Here is a 25,393-nt window from a genome sequence, read left to right as displayed (position 1 = left end):
AGGATGTAACTGGTAAAATAGATAAGGGAGAACCAGTGGATGTGGTGTATTTGGACTTTCAGAAGGCTTTCGATAAGGTCCCGCATAAGATATTAGCGTGCAAAATTAAGGCACATGGGGTTGGGGGCAAGGTATTGACTTGGATAGAGAACTGGTTGGCGGACAGAAAGCAAAGAGTTGGAATAAATGGGTTGTTTTCCAAGTGGCAGGCAGTGACTAGTGGGGTACCGCAAGGATCGGTCCTAGGACCCCAGCTGTTCACAATATATATTAATGATCTGGACGAGGGAATTGGATGTAATATCTCCAAATTTGCAGACGACGCAAACCTGGTTGGGAGGGTATGCTGCGAGGAGGATGTCATGAAACTCCAGTATGATTTGGACAGGTTAGGTGATTGGGCAGAAACATGGCAAATGCACTATAATGTGGATAAATGTGAGGTTATCCACTTTGGTGGCAAAAACAGGAAGGCACATTATTATTTGAATGGCAATAGATTGGGAGAAGGGGAAGTGCAAAGAGACCTGGGTGTTCTTGTGCACCAGTCGCTGAAGGTAAGCATGCAGGTGCAGCAGGCGGTTAAGAAGGCAAATGGTATGTTGGCCTTCGTAGCAAGAGGGTTCGAGTACAGGAACAAGGATGTCTTGCTACAGTTGTACAGGGCCTTGGTGAGACCACACCTTGAGTATTGTGTGCAGTTTTGGTTGCCTTATCTGAGGAAGGACGTTCTTGCCATGGAAGGAGTGCAACGAAGATTCACCAGGCTGATACCTGGGATGGCAGAAATGACGTATGAGGAGAGATTGTGTCGATTGGGCTTATACTCACTGGAGTTTAGAAGATTGAGAGGGGATCTCATCGAAACCTATAAAATTCTGTCAGGCCTGGACAGACTAGATGCTGGAAGGATGTTCCCGATGGTCGGGGAGTCCAGAACCAGTGGTCATAGTCTAAGGATAAGGGGTAGGACATTTAGGACTGAAATGAGGAGGAATTTCTTCACCCAGAGAGAGTGGTGAACCTGTGGAATTCTCTGCCACAGAGGGCGGTGGAGGCCAGTTCATTAAATATATTCAAGAAAGAGTTGGATATATTTCTTAAGGCTAAAGGGATCAAGAGATATGGGGAGAAGGCAGGGACAGTGTACTGAATTTGGATGATCAGCCATGATCTCATTGAATGGCAGAGCAGGCTCGAAGGGCCGAATGGCCTACTCCTGCTCCTATCTTCTATGTTTCTATGTTTGACATAGCCCTCGGCCATATCCGTTCCATTTCCCGCACTTCTGCTCTCACCTCTTCCTCTCCCTCCTAGAGCCACGATAGGGTTCCCTTTGTCCTCACCTTTCACCCCACCAGCCTCCACATTCAACGGATCATCCTCTGCCATTTCCGCCACCTCCAGTGTGATCCCACCACCAAACACATCTTCCCCTCCCCTCTCAGCATTCCGAAAGGACCGTTCCTAACGTGATACCATGGCCCACTCCTCAATCACCCCCAACACACCCTCCTCCCCGTCCCACAGCACCTTCCCATGCAAGGGCAGGAGATGCAAAACCTGCACTTTTACCTCCCCTTTCCCACTATCCAGGGCCCCAAACACTCCTTCCAGGTGAAACAGCGATTTACTGGTACTCCTTGCAATTTATTATACTGTTTTCGCTGCTCACGATACGGTCCCCTCTACACTGGGGAGACCAAACGCAGAGTGGGTAACCGCTTTGCAGAACACCTCTGTTCAGTCCGCAAGTGTGACCCTGAGCTTCTGGTCGCCTGTCACTTTAATTCTCCACACCACTCCCATTCTGACCTCCGCCTCTTGCACGGTTCCAACAAAGCTTGAGGAACAGCACCTCATCTTTTGATTAGGCACTTTACAGCCTTCTGGACGCAACAATTTCGGATCATAACCTCTGCCCACAATTTTCCCCCCAGATGGCAGCTGTTGTTGATCCTGCTATTCCCATTTTCAGCTCTGCTGGACCACCTTTTGTTTCTTTACTTGTCCCATTACCATCTCCTTTTGCTTTGTACAATCATACCTTTTGTCATTTAATCTCTCTTGCCTTCCACCCTATCACAGACCTTCCCTTTTGTTTATTCCACCCCTCCCCCTGCCTCTGCACTTGCTTAAAACCTGTTATAGCTAACTTTTTCCAGTTCTGACAAAAGGTCATTGGCCTGAAACGTTAACTGTTTGTCTCCACAGATGCTGCCTAACCTGCTGAATATTGCCAGCATTTTCTGTTTTTATTTCAGATTTCCAGCATCTGCAGTATTTTGCTTTTTTGTTGGTCAGATGGAGTAACAAAAGGGCTGAAAAGACTTTGACAAAAATCACATTGCCAACTCCCTCTGATTTGTTCTATCCATCATATTGGGTATCTTCAAGACACCCAATATGGACAACCAGTTTAACATATCACATAGAATCTACAGCATAGGAACAAGCCATTTGGCCCAACTAGTCTATGTTTTTACAAAAGCAAAATACTGTGGATGCTTCTGTTTGTAATCTATGTTGTTGTTTATTCGCCACACGAGCCTACTCCCACTCTAATTACCTCTTCTCACCCTGCCCCCTGAACTCCTCTATTCTCTTGTCCCTCATGTAATCATCAAGCCTCCCCTTAAATGCAAACAATGCTATCTGCTTCAACCACTCCATGTGGCAGCGCGTTCCACATTCTCATCACTCTCTAAAGAATTTGGTCCTATTTTTTATTTGAACTGTTAGTGGCTATCTTCTATTTATGCACGCTCACTCTAGACGCAACCATAAGTAGAAACAGATTCACCGCATCCACCCAATTGAACCCCTTGATATTTTTGCAAGACCTCCATCAGGTCTCCTCATAGTCTTCTCTTTTTCAGAGTAAAGAGCCCAAGCCGGCTCAATCTTTCCTGATAGTTGCATCCTCTCAATTATAGTTACATCCTTGTAAATCTTTCCTTATTCCTTAGACCTTTCCTTACTAACTCTCTGGCACGAACAGCAGATGATCCTATAAATCACCAACATGGCAGGCCGTCAACCAGAGTTCAGCTGGCCAAGTCAGTTAGGCACTTCTCAACTGCTTTCAAATTGGATAGGGACAATGTGCCTCAAATATACACCTATGGGATCATCGTGACAACGACAAATGTCCTTGCAGACAAATATAGACCATATCCCACAACGCTGAATCGTGCCAACTAACTAAACTATCGGACGGCCTATACGCATTGCAGGTTGTTGATGACAATGCCCCAAGGTGGCTGGAATTATATGCAGAGTCCGCATACACGAAATAACTATATTGAAAAGTACCAAGTGATCAGTTGCTACCGACCAAAAATAAATCTGTCTGCTTGTCCCTGCCCTCTAATTCTGTATTCCTCTTTCTATCCTCTACAGTTCTCATTTTCATCGTTATATTGTTGCATTGTTATATTAAAGCAAAAGCAAAATACTGCAGATGCTGGAAATCGGAAATAAAAACAGAAAACGCTGAAAACACTCGGCAAGTCAGGCAGCATCTGGAGAGAGAAACCAGAGTTAACGCTACAGGTCGATGACCTTTCATCAGAACTGTTCATCGTTATATTTATCTGGTTCCTCAGCATGTGGCCTTGCTCGGTGGGGAGATTTGAGGTGGGCAGAGTGGAGAGGTTGTTGGGATCTACCACACCAAAACAACCACTTTTTTTTCAATATAGACATAGGAAAGAACGTTAAAAATAACAGGAAACTAAAAATAAAGATAGAAAAATGGCTGCCTTATGGCGATATGATTGGTCCAATCAGTAACACTAGAGGCTCTCAATATTGCAGGCACACAAAACAAAACTCAGACAAAGTGATGTTACTCCAAATTAACAGGAATAAATCTACATTAACTAGAGAATATTTTTCAAATCTTTTATCTTTTATGCAAGTACAATACTGTAAAATGGTATTAACAACACCCTCTGAATTAATAGAAACAGCCAGGAATGTAAGTCACATTACTGATGGCAAATTTTAAACTTGCCAGAGGCATACATTATTTTCTAACTTTGGTGAGCTGAAAATCAAAGCAATGCCCCAGCTGCAGAAGTCTTAACTCCCAAAATTACTTTAAAAAAATTTGTATTCAGATTCTGACATGCTGCACATTTCCTCGCTCAATTATTAACTTTGAAATGTATTTCCTGAGGTTGAAATTCAAGGTTTAATAATTAAAAAAGTAAAAGTCAAAAAGAATCCTAATTGCCAAGCAGTGAACAAAATGCACAAAGTTGTTAAATACTATTCCAGGTTTTGTTTTAAATTTGTTGTCCTCAGATGTTCCATGGGGTAAATTGTGAACGAGTACTCACAAATTTTAGTGCTAGTTTTTTAAAATTATGAAATAATTCAGTTTTGCAGAAATTGTATCCTTAGCCATTTTAGAAATAACTGCCCATCGAAAATCAACAGTAAAAGTTTACCAGGCAGAGTTTGGCTACTGGACAATAATGCTGCGGCACGAAGCAGTAATCTTGTATACAAACTCACTGCCAAAAACAGATCCAACCCAATACAAGGGTTTTCAGACCCTAGAAAATAAGTGAGCAAACAATAGCAAATCAACTTTCCCCAAGAATTCATAACACAAAAGGTTTAAAAATGCTAGCTGTACCACAAGGCACAGTCACCCCAACAAAACAAAAATGTAGCAACTGAGTCATTAAACTTGCCAAATTGAGGATCACAGAAGGAACCTAATCCCATTGTGGCACCAAGTGCAGTTAATGGTCAAATAAGCCCTCACTAAAGTCGCCTCAGGCCACACAGTTGTTAAAAATGACAATATGGTAGTCATTAAAGGTGGAAGAAGTACTGCATTATTCTTCCCTTTAATTCTGTTGATTCTTTAATACTGGGTGTCTTACTACTCCAATTTCTTGCATTTCAAATGCCTTCTCCCCCTAACTTCTCTATGCTTTTGATGGCCCAGAATTTCCCTGGAATCTTGCATCAAAACAACTGCATTAGTATGGCAATTTTCAGTGCCAAAAATAACCACGGAAATCTGCACGCAAGTGGCGTATGCCAGTTTTTATGCTATGCCACAGTGCAGCCAGCCATTAACATAGCTCCGCCCTGCCATGCAAAAGGCCAGCTCGGCAAATTTCCTGAATATACGCTGCTTTTCTGGTGGCTGTAGAGTTACTCTGAGAAATCTACATGTAGCAGGGACAGAGGTCATATGATACCAATGTAATTGTGACTCAGACTGGGAGGAGTTTCTAAACTTTGCAGCTTAATCTTTGGGGGTTTGTAGCAATTATTTTTTAAGCTAGTTTTTTTTTGACATCTGCAGTTTTCCAGACCAGAGTCCAGCGAGTCTCTGAACCAGAGAATTTTCAGAGCTCACCCCCCTCAACACGTTCAGAAGGACAATGACCTTCCCAATGGGCATTCCTGTATTCAACTTTTTAAGATGGAGGACAAAAAGAAGGAGCAGAGGTTGAAGGTCCAGCGAGTAAGGCACCATGGAAGGAGATTGCAGTGCACTCACTATTACTCCCAGTGTGTACAGGGCATGAGGGTCATACCAGGACCCGTCAGGGGATCAGTGCATGGGGAGATTGCACTTCACATGAAAAGCAACTAGCCAACTGTGAAATTATGCAGGAAGGCCTGAGCCAAATTCTACTTCCCGCAGGGTGTTATCAATGGGGATGAAGGTCACAACGGAACAAATCATCCACCAGAGATCTTTGCAATGTCAGCAGGAAGATGGAACCTTGGAAGCTTAAAGCTCCAACTCGGGACCCATTTACTAACAGGAAGGGGTTCCACTTGTTAAATGTGCAGATTGTCTGTGATGCACCACAAAGAACTCTGCACTTCAACGTAGCGATCTGGGAAGCTGCCAGGACATCTTCATCCTCAGCTATTCCAACGTCGCTGACTTATTCAGCAAGAACGGCTAAACAGACCGATAGATCCTGGGGAATAAGGCCTACCACTTATTCAGCAAGAAGGGCTAAACAGACCAATAGATCCTGGGGGATAAGGCCTACCCCCTGAAGCCACTGATGATTGACGATGCCATTCTGCATCACCCACGACGCAGCATAAGAATGCTACCATTATACATCTGCAGTGCCCCAGCAGGCAGTGGAGAGAATCACTGGGGTCCTGAAAGCCAGCTTCAGGTGCCGGGACAGATCGGGAGATGTCCTGCAGTACGTGCTGCAAAGGTTGGCAATTGTTGTAGCTTGCTGTGCAATGCACAATTTTACTGTGGGAAGGGGCTCAGCCAGAGCATGGCAGCCGAGGAGCCCGTGGAACCAGAGGATCCCAACCTGCATGTCCCTACGCGATGGGATGATGACCCCTTGCAGTTGTCTACGTTTAGCGCTTCCAGGGAAGCTGCCAGCAGAAGTGCTCAGCACCTGATTGCTCCCACCTTCAGAACCCCTTCTCCCCAACTCGAGGCAAAGCAAACTGACATAAGCAACTCACAACCATTTGTGTGACCCAATTAAACTTTTAGTCAACAATGTCACACAAACAGGCTTCAATTAGTAACAAAGCTCAAAAAAGTGAACTTTCAAACAGAAAACTTCATTATCATTGGATCATGCAACTACCAGGATGGCAGATGGCTAACTAGATGGAACATAGGAACAGGGAGTAGGCTATTCAACCCCTCGAGCCTGTTCTGCCATTCAATTAGATCATGACTTATCTGTATCTCAACTCTTATTTATTCACCTTGATTCGATATCCCTTAATACCCTTACCTAACACAAATCCATCAATCTCAATTTTAAAAATTTCAATTGACCTAGCCTCAACAGCTTTTTGGGGGGGGAAAGAGTTCCAGATTTCCACTGCCCTTTATGTGAAGAAGGGTTTCCTGGCATGACCTCTGAATGGCCTAGCTCTAATTTTAAGGTTATGCTCTCTTGTTCTGGACTCCCCCACCAGTTGAAATCGTACCTCTCTAACTACCATATCAAATCCTTTAAATCATTTTAAATACAGGTAGACTACCCTTTATCCGGACTTCCGAAAACCGAAACCCTCTAAAAACCGAAGGTTTTTTCGGTCAGCGTAAGTCCAGCGTAAGTCGTGCACACGGCGCCCCGCGGACCCCCCCCCCAACCCCCGCGGACCCCCGCCGACCGCGACCCCCGCCGACTTACACTGAGCATCAGCGTAAGTCGTGCGCACGACCCCCCGCCGACCCCGACCGTAAGTCGGCGGGGGGGGGGGGGGGTCGGCGCCGGCGGGGGTCCGTGGGGGTCGGGGCCGGCGGGGGTCTGCGGGGGCCGGCAGGGGGTCGTGCGCACGACCCCCCGCCGAACCCCCGCGGACCCCTGCCGACCCACCTTACGAAATCCGAAGTTCTCCGAAAACCGAAACACGGCTGGTCCCGAGGTTTTCGGATAAAGGATAGTCTACCTGTACCTCAATTAGTTCACCATTAATCTTCAATACTCAAGGGAATACAAGCTGAGTCTATGCAACCTGTCCCATAATTTAACACTTTTAGCCCCGGTATCATTCTGGTGGATCTGCGCTGCACCCCCTCCAAGACCAGTATATCCTTCCTGAGGTGCAGTGCCCTGAACTGAACACAGTGCTCCAGATACGGTCTAACCAGAGCTTTATACAACTAGACCTTGGTCTTCCTTCGTCGAGCAATTTCTATGTTCCTAGAATGCAAAGTCCAGACCCTTCTACATCACTGAGCAGCAACAGAATAAATGAACTGTCATATTTCTGATATTCCGTGTAACATACAAACATTCCCTATGGAACCTTAACAAAGATGTGGCCATGGACAAAAGGTCAGCCTCTCTGACACAGTAGTTAAGTGGCAAACTGTAAAAAGTATTGCAACTTTTGAAGCCTTTTCCTGCAAACACTTTAAATGTTTGTTAATTATAAATAAATAACTTTCCTTAGACAAACTGGGCTGCACCAATGACTCTGATTTTAACTCCTCCTGGGTGGACAGTTAAAATGAAGCCAGTCGCTTACCCCCTCCGATATCGCTGCCGTCCCGCTGTGTCCTGATCTCAACCTGCTCTTTTGAGCATGCGACTGGGACACCCGCAAGAAGGAAGCAGGGTCCTTTTTTAAATATGCAGATTGGATCCGATGCTGTCATTGGGACCCAACTGCAATATTAGTCAGAGGCCCGAGTGGGGGAAGCAGGGATGCCTTCCCAGTCAGGCCAGACCTGCCGGGAGCCGAATCGTGGGCAATAATGGGCCCAGCAGGCAAGTCTCAAAAATTTAATTTTGGGATTCCTTGAGGATCATGATGGACAGGAGTACTCCTCTGCTCCTCCTCCAGGCCTCCCTTGCCCCAGGCTCGCCCCCCCCCGCCCGCAGCACCCCCCCCCACTCTCAAAGGAAGGGGTTCACAGGTCGAACGCGTGTGCTGCAGAGGCAGCGCATACGCCTGGAACTTCCGTTTTTTTCCCCAGGTTTTTCCGGGAGGGTAAGTCTCCAGCAGCGACGCTTATAAAAAGCAGTCGCAAGGCCTGCTTTTAACAAGGTAAGTGGTGGATTAAGTAACATTAAAACATTTTTTCCACAGGTTTATTATTTTTAAATACTTTAAAGGGAAGTTTATTTTTAGCTTCGTTAGAAACTGTAATTAATTTTTTCAAAAAATAACTATTTTAAACAATAATTTAAGTTTATGTAATTTATAGATATTTTAAAAATGTGATTTTTAAAAATTTATTTGAAGTTTTAGTTATGTTTTGGGGCTGAATTATACAGGAAGACCTGTCAAATCTATGAATACAGATTCCCTGCTACCATTGGCTCTCCATGGCCCACGTGATCCCAAGGGACGCTTCGAACTAACTGCGCCCCTGGGATACGCAAGTACTGCGCGCCGGCAGTTGGAGCAGGCCCAGGATCGGAATTCCACGTGGGCCCACAGCACAACAACCGGTGCGCTAGGTAAGTGCAGGTCGGAGGCTTGCACCCGCGGGAAGCCTCCAACCCGAATTTCTGGGCCACTGTCGTCCAATTTGTCCCCCAATGTCACAGATGCAGCAGCCAGTGGTTCCACAGATGACTCCACAATGCAGCCGCATGTCACAGGAATGTCCCGTGTGATCACAGCTGTGAGCTGCCAAGAGGTAATGATGAGCCCATCAGGATCTTTGTTTGATACCCACTCTACAGCTCTATTGTGGGCAGCACGGTGGCATAGTGGTTAGCACTGTTGCCTCAGCGCCAGGGACCCGGGTTCGAATCCGGCCTCGGGTGACTGTGTGGAGTTTGCACATTCTCCCCGTGTTTGCGTGGGTTTCCTCCGGGTGCTCCGGTTTCCTCCCACAGTCCAAAGATGTGCGGGTTAGGTTGATTGGCTATGATAAATTGACCCTTAGTGTTAGGGGGATTAAATACGTGGGGTTACGGGGATAGGGCGGGATATGTGTTGATGTAGGGGTTACGGGGATCGGGTGGGATATGTGTCGGTGCAGGCTCGATGGGCCGAAATGGCCTCTATCTGCACTGTGGGGTTTCTGTGATTTTTGTGCACAACCATGAAGCCATGCTTTCCTCCCACCTATCTCTATTTCCTTCTATGTCAGTTTTAATATTCTACTTAACCAGTCAGGAAAAAAAGCCAACAATTTTTACAGTATTTTCATGCAACCTACCATTAAATTCTACTTCCATCTACAACTATTTCCACTAACTGCTTGGTAAGTAAAATATTTACATATGAATCCACTTTATTTCACAAATATATAGAAAACTTAAAGACTCTTATCAGAAAGTACAGCAAAATGACATTCTGGTGTGCACAACCTCATGGTGCATGTGGAAAAGGTACATCCTTTACAAGTACTTACTGCGGTCCACACCTTGTTCCTTTCGCCCTTTGTCGACATCCAACCTCTTATCAGACATTTCTTTGGGTGCGTCACCTTTCTTTCCCAACTTCTCTCGGGAACAGGACTGGAAAAATAAAATTAATTGGCTATAAATGTTATTTATGTTTAGTCTGAAAATGCATAAAGCTTAAACTAAAAATAAAGCTAAAATTGTTCCATACATTAAATGAGACTCTGGATATTCACTTCTAGACTTTAGAAAACTGGAAATTTACCACAATATTCATAAAGGGGCTGGTAAATTAATTAACATTCTTAAACAAGATTCAAGAAAGTACATTTTTTTTTTTTTTTTAAACTCATTCTATAGTCAGTTGTTCAGAATCTCCAAAAAATCAGAGGGCAGCTCAGGCAGAAATGTAACCAACAGGGTAATGTTACCATACTAAATGGTATATTTACAAGTTGAACACTAACTGCAAATCAAATTTTATATTCCCATCTCCATTTTCTGTACAATCTTCACTCTGCAATGTATTTCTGTTTTTCGGTGGTTTCATCTTGCTTTAGTGTGCTAAAGACAAATTTAGACTAAAGTCATGGAAGATGTTAACAAAATATGTGCAATGAATACCAATTTTCTTGTATAATAATGGCCGCTACGGATTTGTCTAGAAAATAATTTCCACTAATTTCAACTTGCGCTTAGAAACCTTCATAGAAACAGAAGTAGGCCATTCAACCCCTCGAGCCTGTTCCGCCAATGTATGCTAGTTCTTCAGGGGCGGTAGGTTGGAACCCAACACACTGCCTCACAGTGCAGAATGCAGATGGGTGTCCACAATCCTTTACATCTCGAGTTTCTGTCTCAGCCTTACTTTTGTGGAAAGATATCAATCCAAAGCCAAATGCTTCTCCAAAGGGAAAAAAGGAAGATTGAGGGCATAGTTAGCTTTAGCACTTCAGCCTGGCCATCAATAAATAGACATTTACAAGTATAAACTAGTCTCCATTTAATAAACTAAGCAACGCTTTGTTAAATAAACTTTTGGAAAGCTACAGGATGGCAGTAACACATTGCAATACTATGACAGGACACGAGTTCTGATCTGTCAGACCATTCTAAAGTTTGTGGAGAGTCGAAGGGAAATAGGTGAGGAGGACATTGATGAAATGGATCCTTTGGATGAAGGCGGCATGCATTATAAATTCAACACTGGAGATTGGAGATTGAAGTAAAGGCAAAGTTAGATGGTCTTGGTCACAGATGTGGGGAAGGAAGCACACCTCAGTGTTGATTAGGTGGATGGAGTCAAGCCAGTGTAGGTGCTGGTAGAAGCAGAGGAAGATTGGTTAATTTTATCAGCCAATTAGAAGGAAATGTGATCTCATCCAAACCTTAATGTTGGACAGACAGTAGCAATAGCTTTGGAGTTAATGGTGGACGTGGAGATACAGATATGGATTATGTTGCCTAGAGCTACCATATTGTCAGGAAGATGCTGGAACCCATTATTAAGGAAGTGGTAACAGGACACTTAGAAAATCATAATATGATTAGGCAGAGTCAACATGGTTTTATGAAAATAAATTTGTCAAACACAATTTCCCTAAGAGTTTTTGAGGATGTAACTAGCAGGGTAGATAAAGGGGAACCAGTGGATGTAGTATATTTGGATTTCCAAAAGGCATTCGATATAAGGTGCCATATAAAAGGTTGCTATGCAAGATAAGGGGTCATGGGGATGGGGGTAACATATTAGCATGGATAGAAGATTGGTTAATGGACAGAAAACAGAGAGTAGGGATAAACGGGTCATTTTCAGGTTGGCAGGCTGTAACTAGTGGGATGCTACAAGGATCAGTGCTTGAGCTTCAGCTATTTACAATCTATATTGATGACTTAGATGAAGGGACAGAGTGTAATGTATCCAAGTTTGCTGACAATACAAAGCTAGGTGAGAAAGTAAGATATGAGGAAGACACAAATAGCCTGCAAAGGGATATAGACAGGTTAAGTGAGTGGGCAATAAGGTGGCAGATGGAGTTTAATGTGGGGAAATGTGAGGTTATTCACTTTGGTAGAAAGAATAGGAAAACAATATTTTTTAAATGGTGAGAATCTATTAAATGTTGCTGTTCAGAGAGATTTAGGTTTCCTAGTACAGGAAACACAGTTAGCATGCAGGCAATAAAGCAAGCAATTAGGAAGGCAAATGGCATGTTGGCCTTTATTGCAAGAGGGTTGGAGTACAAGAGTAAGGAAGTCTTACTACAATTGTACAGGGCCTTGGTGAGACCGCACCTGGAGTACTGTGCACAGTTTTGGTCTCCTTATCTGAGGAAGGACATACTTGCCTTAGAGGCAGTGCAACAAATGTTTACTAGTTTGATACCTGGGATGAGAGGGTTGTCCTATGAGGAGAGATTGAGCCTATGCTCTCAGGAACTTAGAAGGAGGTGATCTCATTGAAACACTTAAGATTCTGAGGGGGATTGACAGGATAGATACCGAGAGATTGTTTCCCCTGGCTGGAGAGTCTAGAACTAGGGGGCATAGTCTCAGGATACAGGGGTTGGCCTTTTAAGACTGAGATGAGGAGGAATTTCTTCACTCAAGAGGGTTGTGAATCTTTGGAATTCTCTATCCCAAAGGTTTGCAGATGCAGAGTCATCGAGTATATTCAAGGCTAAGATAGATAGATTTTTGTACTCAAGGGATATGGGGATCAGGCAGGAAATTGGACTTGAGATTGAAGATCAGCCATGATCTTATCGAATGGCAGAGCAGGCTTGAGGGGCCATATTGGCTACTCCTGCTCCTATTTCTTATGTTCTTATAAATGCAGAGGAATAGACCAAGGATGGAGCCATAGGGTACTGTGCAAACACAGGAGAAAAAACCCACTAAAAGGAGATGAAACGTCTGCATTGTGACTGGTATGAGAAGAACCATGAGAGAACAAGGCCACGGAGGTGGACTGTGGAGAAAGACATGACTTACAACTCCCCATTTCTTGTTTAAAAAGTGGGTGATCGGATGGACACCTCAGACAGCCTTTTGATATCTAATCTATCATTCAATACAGGAGGAATTACTGCTATATAATGGTTTAATAAAGCTATTCACACAACTACTGTAAATTAACACAGTAATTAATAGTTAAGGAACAGCAGTACCATTAATGTCCTAAACCACAATATCCCCAACATATATAAGCATATAATGCGCTTTTCTATGAAGAGAAATATTAGAAGTATTAACTTAACCAAGTGATAATTTTCATTAGTCTACTACTCGCCACACAGTATGTTGCAATCCCATTTGCTAAGCTTTTCATTTAACTTATTTAAAGTATGCCAGATTTATAAAATCAGACCTTACATATCCTCTTGGGATTGCTAATGATTTAAGCAGGCACACGACACCATGCACAACAGCCTATATTACATAGAATATACAGCACAGAAACAGGCCATTTGGCCCAACAAGTCCATGCTGGCGTTTATGCTCCACTCGAGCCTCCTCCCATCCTTCCTTATTTAACCATCAGCATAACCCGCCATTTCCTTCATATGCTTATCCAGCTTCTGCACTATTCAATTTCTTGGTGACTATGTTATATTGATGGTCTCTAGTTTTGCTCTTCCCCACAAGTGGAAACACTCTGGCGACTCTAGCAAAACCTTTCATATCGTATCCTAATTATTGCCTCAAAATTTGGAACTGCATCCCCAGCACATGTACAAGGAAGGAATACATTTATTTGATAAAAATGATTTATGGAGAATAAAAAGCTTATAGGCATTAGTGCATTTTACACAAATTAGCAACTACTAGTCGATCACCTGTGGTGTTACATAAAGGGAATCAAGACCAAATGTAAAGGGGGTTAGAAGTCAGCAGATAATTGGACCTGGGCATGCCGGCATAATTTGGTCCCCATTTTAAAGTCATACTTTTATATTTCATTATAAATTCCTATGTTCCCATTTATAATGTAAAAATCTATGGATACTGGTCACAGTAATTATGCCATCCCACCAGTGGTGGCACTGCATTGCTTCCACCAAGCAGGTGGGCGGGGGAGGAAAGAGAGGACGCACTTACAATGTAATAACATTTACATAGGCAATTTAAATTATAAATGTTGGCATAGAAATTTATATGGGAAAAAAGTTGACAAAGATGCAAGTTTTTTTTAGACATAAAATAGATTTCTTCAGAATTTGACAGCAATCCCTGTTTGATAATCTTGCCTTCTGCTGACTAAACTTGTACAATTGCTGTGCACACACTGGGAAGATAGTAGAGTCATGTCCAACTTGAATAAGATGCTTTTGTCTAGTTTATGAAATTACCATACAAACAAATATTCAACATCTGATCCAGGCTGTAACTGAAATTGACATGTTCTCACCAGACATCCTCTCACACACTTCCACTAGGAATCACAGGAAAATTATCTGCAGGAACCATTGCCATTCTATGTTCCTTAGCATCTCAATTTTACTGTCCTATTGCTGTGGGACCCGAGAATGGCTAACTCAGCATAAAGCCATAATTGAACCTGGGACCATCCTGGTCTATATGCTCACTTTCAAGTTATACTGTGCATTTAATCACAGAGCCATTGAGGATGTGTAATTTTTTAAAAATTAAGTGAGCCTAAACCTCTCTACAGCTTTAGGATACACAATTGAAGGAACACTACATTAGAAATTAAATGTAATTTCGGTTTATTTTTGCTCAAAATTTACTCAGTTCATTGACAGAACCCAAAACTCTTAATTAATAAAATATATTATGCTTACCTGGGTTGGGGTTTTAACTGCTTCTAGTTTCTCCTCAATATTTGTTGCTGAGTAGTTTGGTTTGTCTGTCTTTACATTTTCTCTATTAACTTCAGAATCCAGTCGTAACTTGTCAAAGAGACTTGGCTCAGTGAATAGGGGTGGCTGTCCTGAAGTTGTTACACTGGATTCGGAACCTTGAATGACCTTCTCAGTTGCAGACCGAGGGGAAGTATCAGTCACATTATGTATTTTGCTCAATTTTTTTAACATCAAGTTTTTCGCAGAATCAGGTTTAGGAGTGGTACTGTTTTCACCATCCACTGACTTTCTGCCTTTGGCCTCCATCTGAAATTTTGGAATCTTGATTTCAGTTCCATCTGATTTAACAGACGATATATATTCTTTACGCTTCTCATGACTTTTGTGTTTCTTGATATGACTGCTATTTTCTTTATTTATATTTTTCTTCTCTGAATAATCATCTTTCTGATTCTTCTTCTGTTTTTGTAACTTCATGTCTTGCTTGGCATTATCCACTTTGTCCCTCTTTTTCTTTCTCTTTATCTTAAGTTCAAGGTCATCGTCATCTGAGCTATCCAGAGATCTTTTGGGTGTTGTAATGTCTTGTCTGGCCAGTCCCTTAGTTGTTTTCTCAAATGTTGGATCATTAGATTCCACATTTTCCCATTCTTTGCTTTCATCAGGGGTTAGTGGCACAGGTAGCAAGTCATCCTGTGTGACTGGTTCTAATGAAGACCTTTGTGTCGTGACATGTTTTTTCTTCAGTTTCTTAGATTCAGTTGAACTCCTTTTCTTCACTTTATCATCTTCAGAGAGATCTCTTACATTTTCTGATAAGTTGTCTCTCAGTTCTTCACTATTTGAACTGCTGGATTTTACTTTTTTTTCTAATTTAAGACCGTCATGTTTCATGTCTAGCTCAGTTTTAGATTTTTTCTTCTTTTTAGTCTTCTGTGGAGAGGTTTCTTTTGCTCCTCCATAATCACAAGCAGACTCATCTTCAAAAATATCTTTGTCTAAGGTAAGCTTCTGAAAAAAATAAGTAGGCACTGATGAGACAGCAACATCATCCAATATAAAGTGAATTGATCTTGCAAAAAATAACAAGGAATTTATTTTGACATTGTAGCTAAAGAGTTATATAACACAGACAGTTAATTATCTTTATTCCAGTGTTCTTTAAATTATTTTTCTACTGTTTTTGTTCTTCCCTATCCTACTTGCTTTTAACTTCAGTATTTAGTGGGCATTGCCAGTTTGGAGCAGGAAATTCATCAAAAGAACAGTTTTCGTTGTACATGTCTAACTAGTTTGATTCTTTGAAATAGAAAAAGTCAGCTCAATTTCTTTTAATAAACTGTTATGTGAATTATGGATTTCAGTGCAAACTGAGGAAATAGGAAAAAATGTGAAGGACCAGGATTTTGAATTTAATGTTTACCATAGAAACACAAGATAATTATGGATGGAGAAGACCATTTGTCCTCATCCTATCTCAGTCATCCATCTAAAAAGATGTCAAAGTCCCAGCAATGTAGCATTCCAATAGTTTCAGAAATGATTTCATGGTTTTCACCTCCACTACTCTATCAATGAGTCTACTCTATATTTATTGCTGTATGTGAAGAACTTATCAGCCCTAAATCTGTCTTTTACTAGTTTGAACCCATATCCCTTTGCCCTACATTTAACTTAGTTTCAAGTAGTTTTCAAGATTTACCTTTTCCGTATCATTTACTATCTTATATAGCTTTATTATATAAGATCACCCCTCAGACACCTCTATTCATGGCTGAAAACCCCAAGTTTCTCCAGGCTTTTCCTCATAACTCAGACTTTAACACTAAAAATCAGCCTTATGCCTTTTCTCTGTACCGTCTCCAGTTGTGAATACCCCCCTTGCATCCTAAGTGACCAGAACTGGACGCAATATTCAAGATATGGTCTGACAGTAAGGGAACATAAGAAATAGGAGCAGGAGTAGGCCATTTGGCCCTTCAAGCCTGCTCTGCCATTCAACAAGATCATGGCTGAACTTCTACCTCATTGCCATATCCCTTGATCCCTTAATATTCAAAAATCTATCGATCTCGGTCTTGAATATACTCAGCGACTGAGCCTCCACAGCCCTCTGGGGTAGAGAATTCCAAAGATTCACCACCCCCGGAGTAAAGAAACTTCTCCTCATCTCAGTCCTAAATGGCCGACCCCTTATTCTGAGACTGTGACCCCTGGTTCTAGACTCCCCAGCCAGGGGAAACAACCTCCCTGCATCGACCCTGTCAAGCCCTGTAAGAATTTTGTATGTTTCAATGAAATCACCTCTCATTCTTCTAAACTCTAGGAGTATAGGCCTAGTCTACTCAATCTGTCCTCATAGGACAATCCCCCCATCCCAGGATCCAGTCTGGTGAACCTTCATTGCACTCCCTCTATGGCAAGTATATCCTTCCTTAGGTAAGGAGACCAAAACTGTACACAACGGGAGCAGTAGCGAGAGTGGACCGACCTGTTAGGGAACAGGCGGAGGAGGAGCGAGGAAATAAAGCCCGAGGCCCAGACCGAGCTATTGGGAGTAGCAGCGAGAGCGGTCCGACATGTGAGGGAACAGGCGAAGGAGGAGCGAGGAAATAAAGCCCCGAGGCTCGAGGTCCAGACCGAGCTATTGGGAGCAGCAGCGAGAGCAGACCGACCTGTGAGGGAACAGGCGAAGGAGGAGCGAGGAAATAAAGCCCGAGGCTCGAGGTCCAGACCGAGCTATTGGGAGCAGCAGCGAGAGCGGACCGACCTGTGAGGGAACAGGCGAAGGAGGAGCGAGGAAATAAAGCCCCGAGGCTCGAGGCCCAGACCGAGCTATTGGGAGCAGCAGCGAGAGCAGACCGACCTGTAAGGGAACAGGCGAAGGAGGAGCGAGGAAATAAAGCCCCGAGGCTCGAGGTCCAGACCGAGCTATTGGGAGCAGCAGCGAGAGTGGACCGACCTGTGAGGGAACAGGCGAAGGAGGAGCGAGGAAATAAAGCCCCGAGGCTCGAGGCCCAGGCCAAGCTATTGGGAGCAGCAGCGAGAGCGGACCTCAACAGGCAACATTCGAAAGTGACATGAGAGATTAAAAGCGACATCGGCACAAGGGAAAGAGCTAATTGGTAAGTAGGGCCTGGTGAGTATTTCTACAGTCCAGTCGTTAGTAAAAGTAAGGTTTCTAGTTTAGAGTAAGTAGTGTTTAAAGTGAAATAAGGTCTCTAGTGTATTTAATATTCTTTAATTTAAAGGAAGTAAAGGGAGTAAATTAAGGGTAGGACATGGCAGGGCAGCATGGAGTGTTCCTCCTGTGCTATGTGGGAAGTCAGGGACACTTTGGTGTCCAGGGCGAACACATGTGCAGGAAGTGTCTCCAGCTGCAGCTACTCGAAATCCGCGTTTTGGAGCTGGAGCTGGAGTCATCCGCGAGGCAGAGATCTTCGTGGATAGCACGTTTAACGAGGTGGTCACGCCACAGGTAAAGAGTGCACAGGCAGACAGGGAATGGGTGACCGCCAGACAGAGTAAAAGAACTAGGAAGGTAGTGCACGAGTCCCCTGGGTCAATCTCCCTCTCCAATAGATTTTCCGTTTTGGATACTGCTGGAGGAGATGGTTTCTCAAGGGAATGCAGCAAAAGCCAAGTCTGTGGCATGACGAGCGGCTCAGCTGCACAGGAGGGGTGGAAAAAGAGTGGGAGAGCAATAGTGATAGGGGATCAGATAGACGTTTCTGTGGCCGCAGACATGACTCCAGGGTGGTATGTTGCCTCCCTGGTGCCAGGGTCAAGGATGTCACTGAGCGGCTGCAGGACATTCCGAAGGGGGAGGGTGAACAGCCAGAGGTCGTGGTCCATATCGGTACCAACGACATAGGTAGAAAGAGGGACGGGGTCCTGCAAGCAGAATATAGGGAGCTAGGAAATAAATTAAAAAGCAGGACCTCAAAAGGTAGTAATCTCAGGATTACTCCCAGTGCCACGTGCTAGCGAGAGCAGAAATAGGAGAATAGACCAGATGAATGCGTGGCTGGAGAGATGGTGTAGGAGGGAAGGATTTAAATTCCTGAGGCATTGGGACCGATTCTGGGGAAGATGGGGCCTGCACAAGCTGGACGGGTTACATCTCGGCAGAAACGGGAGCAACATCCTCGCAGGGGGGTTTGCTAGTGCTGTTGGGAAGGATTTAAACTAGTTTGTCAGGGGGCTGGGAACCCAAGTGTGGGCACAGAACAAAGAGAAACAAAGCTGGAAGTGCAAGTTAGAAAAGTAGTCAGTAAAACTAGTAGGGAGCAGAAACAAAAGCCAACAACAAAGAGGGTCAAAATGCAGAAAAATATTAAGCATTCGCAACAAGGTGGATGAATTAATGGCACCAATAGAAGTAGATGGGTATGATGTAATTGCCATTACAGAGACATGGTTGCAGGGTAATCAAAGCTGGGAACTGAATGTTCCAGGGTACTCAACATTTAGGAAGGACAGACAAAAAGGAAAAGGAGGTGGCGTAGCGCTGTTAATAAGGGATGAGATCGGTACGGTAGAGATAAAAGATCTTGGCTTGGCAGATCGTGATGTAGAACTGGAATCAGTTTGGGTGGAGCTATGAAACAGCAAAGGGCGGAAAACATTGGTGGGAGTTGTGTATAGGTCACCAAACAATAATGATAATGTAGGGCACAGTATCAATCAAGAGATTAGAAGTGTATGTAACAAGGGCAATACGGTAATCATGGGGGACTTTAATCTACATATTGACTGGGCAAATCAAATTACCACTAATGGTGTGGAGGACGAATTCTTGGAATGCATGCGAGATGGTTTCCTGGATCAGTATGTGGAGGAACCAACCAGGGAACAAGCTATTCTGGATCTGGTACTGTGTAATGAGAAAGGGCTAATCAATAATCTTGTAGTAAAAGGGCCTTCAGGGACAAGTGACCATAATGTGATTGGAATTTTACATTAAAGTTTGAGAGTGATGTAGTCCAATCTGAAACTAAGGTCTTCAATCTAAACAGAGGAAACTACAAGGGTATGAGGGACAAGTTGGCCATGGTCGATTGGGAGACTACACTAAAAAGGTATGAAGATGGACATACAATGGCTAACATTCAAGGAAATAATGCATAATTTGCAACAAACATATAATCCTCTAGGGCATAAAAACCCAAAAGGAAAAGTGATACAACAATGGCTAACAAAAGAAATTAAAGCTAGTATTAAGTCAAAGGAGGAAGCTTATAAAGTTGCCAGAAAACGCAGTGAGTCTGAGGATTGGGGTCTTTTTAGAGATCAAAGGGGGACCAATAAATTGATAACGGGGAACATGGAATAAGAGCACAAACTAGCAAAAAATATAAAAACGGATTGTAAAAGCTTCTATAGGTATATGAAAAGGAAAACACTGGCGAAGGTAAATGTAGGCCCTTTTCAGTCAGAGACAGGAGAATTTATAATGGGGAATGAGGAAATGGCGGAGAAATTAAATAAATACTTTGTTTCTGTCTTCACGGAGGAAGACACAAAAAACCTCCCAGAAATACAAGAAAACCAAGGGTGTGACGAGAATGAGGAACTTAAAGAAATTATTAGTAAAAAAACAGTACTAGTAAAATTAATGGGACTAAAAGTCGACAAATCCCAAGGGTTTTGAAAGAGGTGGCCATTGGGATAGTGGACGCATTGGTTGTCATCTTCCAAAATTCTATAGATTCTGGAACAGTTTCTGCAGATTGGAGGATAGGAAATGTAACCCCGCTATTTAAGAAAGGAGGGAGAGAAAACGGGGAACTACAGACCTGTTAGCCTCACATCAGTAGTTGGGAAAATGCTGGAATCTATTATAAAGGGTGCAATAATTGGGCACTTTCTAATAGTAAGATTGGGCAGACTCAAATGGATTTATGAAAGGGAAAACCTGTTTGACAAACCTATTGGATTTTTTTGAGGATGTAACTAGTGGAGTAGACAAAAGGGGAACCGGTAGATGTGGTGTATCTGGATTTTCAGAAGGCCTTCGATAAGGTCCCACACAAGAGGTTGGTGAACAAAATTAGGGCACATGGAATTGGGGGTAATATACTAGCATGGATTGAGAATTGGTTGACAGACAGAAAACAAAGTAGGGATAAATGGGTCTTTTTCAGGATGGCAGGCTGTGACTAGTGGGGTACCGCAAGGATCGGTGCTTAGGCCCCAACTATTCACAATCTATATCAATGATTTGGATGAGGGGACTAAATGTAACATTTCCAAATTTGCTGATGATACAAAGCTAGGTGGCAGTGTCAGTTGCGAAGCGGATGTGAAGAGGCTTCAAGGAGATCTCGACAGGCTCAGTGAGTGGACGAAAACATGGCAGATGGAATATAATGTGGATAAATGTGAAGTTATCCACTTTGGTAGAAAAACAGAAAGGGAGAGTATTTCCTAAATGGTGAAAGATTGGGGAATGCAGATGCTCAAAGGGACCTGGGTGCCCTTGTACATGAATCACTGAAAGTGAATGTGCAGGTGCAGCAAGCCATTAGGAAGGCAAATGGTATGCTGGCCTTCATCACAAGAGGATTCGAGTACAGGAGTAAAGAAGTCTTACTCCAATTATATAGGGCCTTGGTGAGACCACACCTGGAGTACTGTGTACAATTTTGGTCTCCTTGCCTAATGAAGGATATACTTGCCATAGAGGGAGTGCAACGAAGGTTCATGAGATTGATTCCTGGGATGGCGGGACTGTCATATAAGAGATTGAGTGAACCAGGCCAGTATTCTCTTGAATTCAGAAGAATAAGAGATCTCAGATGATAAAGGGAAGTATAAATCTGGAACTCTCTCCTCCAAAAGGCTGTGGATGCTGGGTCAATTGAAATTTTCAAAACTTGAGATCGATACATTTTTGTTGGCAAGGGTATCAAGGATATGGAAAAATGGCAGGTAAATAGAGCTGAGGTACAGATCAGTCATGATCGAATAGAATGGCAGTACAGGCTCGAGGGGCTGAATGGCCTACTCCTGTCCCTACGTAATCCTATTCAGACCACTCACTGGTTGTCATATACGTATCCGACCCCAAAGTCCAAAAGGCTGGATGTTCCTGAATTAGAGAGCTGCATAGACAGAGGCGTAAAAGGATGTTACTCAGCCGCAGAATGCTAGGGATCAGAAAAGGCAGGAGGGGAACTAAAAGGTGACTCAAATTAAACCCACATGCACTCAAAGGATACATCATTCCACAGATACAAAATCATAGCACAAATCTTCTCAATATTAGTGTAATAAAGAATTATTTTTGTCATCAGCAGACATCAGTAAGACATTAACAGATGCAGATGCATATTGGGCTAAAGTAATCTAGATCAGGGGTTCTCAACCGGGGGGTCCGCAAGGAAGTTTCAGGGGGTCCGCTATATTCTGCTTTCAAAGCTCGGTACAGAGATAAAGGTGGTAACCAATTTTACAATGGATCAACTTTACTGCAGCAGGAAATCTAATCTATATTCACTTTTACATTAGAGTAGTGCAGCAAAAGGCTTTTCCCTCAGTCACCTGCACGTCTAAGAATAAACCGCCAGAGCTAAAAGGAACTAGACAACGCCACAGATCCCAGATTAAAGCGATTCTGAAATGCAAAGTCCCACCTGGGTCACACAAAGCCTGTATCGCGAGTACTGCTGACCGGATCCTCAGCCTGTTTCTCCTGGGATGCTGGGACTGGACCTGATGTTTGACTCTCCACTACGTTGCAGAATGTTACAAATCCCCCTTTGAACGGGGGGGCGGGGGTGGTCCTGGTGGTTAAACCGTTGTTCGCGTCATCTCCTGCTAGATGATTTAAACCCCCACCCCCTCCTCCCCCTTTGGCTCGGACCGGACTGGCTCCCTGTTGCATGCTTGGATATGGCAGCAGTGGCTGATGGGAATGGAACTACTCCTGGTGAAGCCTCACTCACTGCGTGCACTCTGGCTTTTGACAGAAGCGGCTGCTCAAAAGGACATATTTTAGCTGCTGAAGTAAAAGTTCACTTCACACTAGATGTACCCGCTCTGTTCCCTTTGGGATTGCCGTCATTAATGCGAAAATAGGATTTGCCGGGAATGGCTGACTGACTGTGCAGCGCTGGCATCTTCCTGGCTTGTGCCAGTTTCATTGCACTGCAACCTGCCAAAACTAATTAAAAAAACCCAAAGGTGTTGGCCTAGTGATCTGCCATCAGACCAAGCCCTCTTAAAAAGGTGAAGAACAGGTGTTTGCACTCTGTATAATCGTATCTTACAGTGGGGCCAGTGCCTGATAGAAATATTAAAGGGTGGAAGAGTGGGACACAGAAGTCAGTCTCCTGAGACAGGAACAAATTAAAAGCAGCTTACAAGTCATCCATCCCCGAATGCTTGGCGGATGCAGCTGAAAAGAACAGTACATACCAAGCCAGGATGAACACTCACCATGACATGCTCGTGCACTTGCCAAAGATACCTCAACATTTTGACAGAATTGTTGCGCAGCACCAGAAACAAGTTTCACAGTAAGTAAAACAATAATAATGTGTTTAATTGTATAACTAATTTTTATACAGCAAAAAAATACTTGTGTTGTGTTATAGGGAGGTCCATGGAATTTTTGTAACATGGGAAGGGGGGCTTCAGAAGCAAAAAGGTTGAGATCCCCTGATCTAGATTCATCCCAAAAAACAGCTTACTTTTTGTTACTGAAACATGTCCTTGCTTCTAAATCTGCTCCAGGAACAGCAAGACCCACCTTTGGGGTGTTTTGCTCTATGACCAATTTAGACACCTGTAGAAAGCAGGAGAGATGTGGACTGGCAACTAGACTCATCACCCAGATTTCCATTTTTCTTTCTGTTATAAATTCTCCTTTACCTACCACCACTGTTCTTCTGGGATTATTTTTCCTGCAGTAAAACTCCACAACAGTATAAATAAAATAAGTGATTCTATCCAACAATATTAAATGTAAAATTAGGACCTGGAGTTCAAATTTCACTTAGGTTTCCCCTAGAGACAAAATTCAAGTCTTAGCCAGGCAGTTTAAGGGAGGGAAATTAAACTGGCATTCCAAAAAGTCACAGACAGAATTACAGTGCCAATTCTCAATTTCATCCCAATCCCCATTGAGGATTAAATAGGACAGGAGCACAAAAGACAGTGGAGGAAGAAAACATACATGGCACATTAGGGTCATAAATTCAGGTGACAATGAGTCCATCATGGTATGAGGCGCGAGTTGGGTAGGATTGCCATATTTATTCCAATGTTGGGAGGACTCGTAAAAATCAACATTTCATTGTGCAGTACACACATCTGCTGCATATATGACAAATAAAATTGAATTGAATTGAATTGAATTGATTGGGGAATGTTACTCAAAGGGTTGACGGTGGATAGGCAATGGCAAACATTCAAAGATCGCATGGATGAACTACAGAATTTGTTCATCCCAGTTTGGCATAAAATTAAAACAAAAAAGATGACGCAACCATGGCTAACAAGGGAAATTAGGGACAGCATAAGATCCAAGGAGAGGACATATAAATTGGCCAGAAAAAGCAGTAAACCTGAGGATTGGGAGCAGTTTAGGATTCAGCAAAGGAGGACAAAGGGATTAATTAAGAGGGGGAAAATAGAGTATGAGAGTAAGCTTGCAGGGAACATAAAAACTGACTGTAAAAGCTTTTATAGATATGTGAAGCGAAAAAGATTGGTGAAGTCAAGCGTAGGTCCCTTGCAGTCAGAATCAGGGGAATTTATAATGGGGAACAAAGAAATGGCAGACCAATTAAATACATACTTTGGTTCTGTCTTCACAAAGGAGAACACAAATATCCTCCCAGAGATGTCAGGGAACATAGGGTCTGATGAAAGGGAGGAACTGAAAGATATCAGTATTTGTAGGGAAATGGTGTTAGGGAAATTGACGGGATTGAAGGCCGATAAATCCCCAAGGCCTGATAATCTACATACTAGGGTACTTAAGGAAGTGGCCCTAGAAATAGTAGATGCATTGCTGGTCATCTTCCAGAACTCGATAGACTCTGGAACAGTACCCATGGATTGGAGGGTAGCTAATGTTACCCCACTATTCAAAAAAGGTGGCAGAGAGAAAACGGGGAATTATAAATGTAAGCCTGACATCGGTAGTGGGGAAAATGCTAGAGTCCATTATAAAAGATGTAATAGCAGAAAACTTGGAAAACAGTGACAGGATCGGACAAAGTCAACATGGATTTACAAAAAGGTAAATCGTGCTTGACTAATCTACTGGAATTTTTTGAGGATGTAACTGGTAGAATAGATAAGGGAGAACCAGTGGATGTGGTGTATTTGGACTTTCAGAAGGCTTTCGATAAGGTCCCGCATAAGAGATTAGCGTGTAAAGTTAAGGCACATGGGATTGGGGGCAAGGTACTGACTTGGATAGAGAACTGGTTGGCAGACAGGAAGCAAAGAGTTGGAATAAACGGGTCTTTTTCCGAGTGGCAGGCAGTAACGAGTGGGGTACCGCAGGTGTCGGTCCTAGGACCCCAGCTAGTCACAATATATATATATATACACACACACAATATATATATATAAATGATCTAGACGAGGGAACTAGATGTAATATCTCCAATTTGCAGACGACACAAAGCTAGCTGGCCGAGGATGCAGAGAAACTCCAGTATGATTTGGACAGGTTGGGTGAGTGGGCAGAAGCATGGCAGATGC

At 43.2% G+C, this 25,393-nt stretch overlaps 1 protein-coding gene across 2 annotated transcripts in view; it reads right to left on the bottom strand.

The window, feature by feature from the left end:
* The window catches only part of mphosph8 (M-phase phosphoprotein 8), an 82,059-nt gene that overhangs the window by 42,330 nt on the left and 14,336 nt on the right, over positions 1–25,393 (bottom strand). The window contains exons 3-4 of one of the 2 annotated variants that reach the window (XM_085999147.1): positions 14,651–15,682; positions 9,866–9,959 (exon numbers count right to left, since the gene is read on the bottom strand). In XM_085999147.1, the coding sequence (XP_085855273.1) occupies positions 9,866–9,959; positions 14,651–15,682 (1,126 nt within the window). Of the gene's footprint in view, positions 1–9,853; positions 9,960–14,650; positions 15,683–25,393 lie in introns of both variants that reach the window. The other variant, XM_085999146.1, reaches the window with a different exon arrangement.

Source organism: Somniosus microcephalus, chromosome 10, assembly GCF_052327205.1.
Source record: "Somniosus microcephalus isolate GS21.2 chromosome 10, FLI_Smic_1.0, whole genome shotgun sequence".
NCBI lineage: Eukaryota > Metazoa > Chordata > Chondrichthyes > Squaliformes > Somniosidae > Somniosus > Somniosus microcephalus.
Note: the sequence above shows the minus strand (reverse complement) of the source record. Positions and strands in the feature narration are given on the sequence as shown.